The 2,856-nt window shown below is 38.4% G+C and overlaps 1 protein-coding gene across 1 annotated transcript in view; it reads right to left on the bottom strand.

Moving 5' to 3' along the window:
- stk11 (serine/threonine kinase 11) overlaps positions 1–2,856 on the bottom strand; it is a 19,777-nt gene that overhangs the window by 3,424 nt on the left and 13,497 nt on the right. The window contains exon 8 of the mRNA XM_013911532.1: positions 2,796–2,856. Coding sequence (XP_013766986.1) covers positions 2,796–2,856 — 61 coding nt within the window. The remainder of the gene's footprint in view (positions 1–2,795) is intronic.

Below are 2,856 nucleotides of genomic sequence, written 5' to 3'. Positions count from 1 at the left end.
TAAAGGAAGAGTCGGGGTGCAAATTAAATCAAGTGAAAAGATGCAGTTAATATCTGCTCTTACCAGAGCCTGTCAACAGTGGGTTAAAGTTTGTACACATATCATTTAAGTGCACCTTGTTCCAGCCCTCTGAACCTTATTTCATGGCAAATCATTATGACTCGGCGCAGCCTGGAGAGGAAATGGGGAATTTAAGATGCCTCAGGTTCATACTGGGACAAGCCTGATCCAGACGTCCACATTTCCGCAAAGACCGTGAGGGCAAAGAGCCATCATGCTGTCAGCGTATAAAATGCATGAGAGCAGTCTGACGCAGAGATTTTAAGGCTTTTATAAGAACTTTTCATAAGTCTCACTTCTGCAGGAAAAAGGGAATCACTCACAGCACAAAATGTAGTAATGTTTACTATTCAGGGATTTCACAAACAATGAAAAACAAGAAAAGAAAAAGAAAGGGGGGTAAATTAGCAGACGAGCAATGAACCCTCACATTTAGGTCCTGTCATACGCAGGTATTCTGGTAAACTCAGCTTACATTACATTAAAAAAATAAAAAAAATAAAAAATAAAATGGTGCTTAAGGTCACTTAATACAGAGCTTTGGGAAAACTCGCTCCTACTGGCTCGTAAAAATCAACATTTTGTCTTACATCATAGAAGGTGTGCTCCTATATTTGTTTTGTTTTTGGCAAACTGGACACCATGATATCATTTGTAGGTCTGGCACACATTTCTACATGCGTAAGTGTGGATGTCGGCTTACAGGAAATCAGAGAATTGCAAGTCTATTAATTTATGATTTTTTTTTTTAACTGCTGCTTTCCTAACTTTGTTAACTTTATGACTAAAATAAGTTAAAAGGATACCAACGAATTACTTCTTCCTCCACTCTACTCAGGATCCTTTAATAGGCAGTTTGTCTACTGAGTTCCTCTGAAGAATAACAATAATAATAATAATAATAATAATAATAATAATAATATTATTATTCTTATCATCAACAACAACAACAGTAACAACAGCAACATCTTTTAACGAGTATTTAACATGTTTTGTCTTCATCAAGGTCGTGTCAGGTAATTTGTAGTCAAGTCTGGTCCCATTCATATTCATACCATTTTAAAACTACATGAACTCACACTGCACTGCAGCTGCACAGGGCCACAACCACGAGACATGATAGAAAATGTTATAAAACAATGCACACAAATAAAAACCCTGAGACTCACACAATTCCTAAATCGGTGTGGAAATCCTAGGAAATGACAGCAGCTTCCACGATTTGAGTTCACTGATTTGCACAGCCACTCCCAAAAGGAAATCACCAAACATGAGCACGATGTCAGGCTGAATGATTGAAGTGAAATAAATGATGTGTGATTACCAAGCTACATTAAACACCACATATCTGATCATTTGTGCGCTGACCTTCACACTGAACCCAAAGCCTTCAGTTTTAGTAACATTAAGACGTGACTGTTTTATTCTTTGCAATATGGGACGGAAAGATTAGCAGTAAGGCCTTTATCAAAACCAACAGTATCTGATAATTGCAAACTGCTGTAACATACTGAATACTTTAAAAGGGCAAGTACTTAATGTGAACTTCGATTTCTATGTGAATGGGATGGAAACAGCAGCGATGATTAAGTATTAATTATTTAGTCACAGGACATTACCTAATATATTTTATCCATACCATTTTACCATTTCCACACAAATCTTTAAAACAACCCATTCTTTCTGAATGTTTGTAAAGGCACAATGAAAGGCTAGGTGCCCGATTTCATACACATGTGACTATAGGACTGAAAACCCCTGAATGCAAGGAGTAAGAGCTCTGGCCCAATACCATTTTCCACATATGACATTAGCTACTCTGCTTACTTAGCCTCTGGAGGAAACATCCAATGTCTTGTGTATCCTGGATATCGACATTACACAGAAAATTTAAGACTTCCAATGTTATGCAGTTGTTTGGAAATACGAATTTTAAAAAAGCAAACAAAACCCATGGTTTTGATACTGCAGTGTTTCCATTTTCATTAACTGACCTTCAAAGCCAAAGGAAGGAAGAAAAACTCCTTTCTTTCATTAATCATTCACTTTGTGTTATTTATGTGCATTTCTTTAATTTCAGTTCAATGTAAGTATTTATTACATTTGGAAGTTTCCTGATTTCTCTTTGCTGCTCCGTCTGTGTCTGTGTGTGTCTGTGTGAGTGAGAGAGAGGAAGGAGTGGTGGAGCACAACACAGAACCCAGCAGCAGAGGAAGAACAGAAGCATCAATTGGGCTGAAGACAACTCCTCATTACCGTACAGCAAGTGCAATAAAAGCTTCCCAACACGTGCTCCAAAGAGAGACAGACGCTAACAAACCCCAGATATCTGTAAGCCCGAGTACTGGCTGACACTCTGTCCTCATGTGAATTTTCAGTAGTTCAGCTGTAATTTTGTGTCAGAGTTTAAATGACACCTCGTAGAGGCAGAGTAACAATTATGAAATGTCCAATTTTCTTCAATACAACAAACTAGAACAATGACACAAAACTAAATGGAGGAGTAAAGCAGTGAACCTCGGGCAAACTGTCTCGGATTTCAGCAAATGCATTTCCCCTTTTTGCTCTTCACATTGACCGTATCCCTGCATGCAACCAAAGCCTGCTCAGACCTGACTGTAAACAGAACTAAGACAACCAAAAACCTTTCCTTGCCGACAGATTCCGCATATAGCATATCTGCTTATGGAGAGTACCCAACTCAAATCATAAGAATTATCTAAGCCCACTCTTACCTGGCACTGTGAAGTCCTGAGTGTATATGATCTCATCCTCCCCATCATAGAGCTCGTCATC

The sequence above is a fragment of the Pundamilia nyererei genome, unplaced genomic scaffold (assembly GCF_000239375.1).
Source record: "Pundamilia nyererei isolate P.nyererei 1_Seehausen unplaced genomic scaffold, PunNye1.0 scaffold00004, whole genome shotgun sequence".
Lineage (NCBI taxonomy): Eukaryota > Metazoa > Chordata > Actinopteri > Cichliformes > Cichlidae > Pundamilia > Pundamilia nyererei.
Note: the sequence above shows the minus strand (reverse complement) of the source record. Positions and strands in the feature narration are given on the sequence as shown.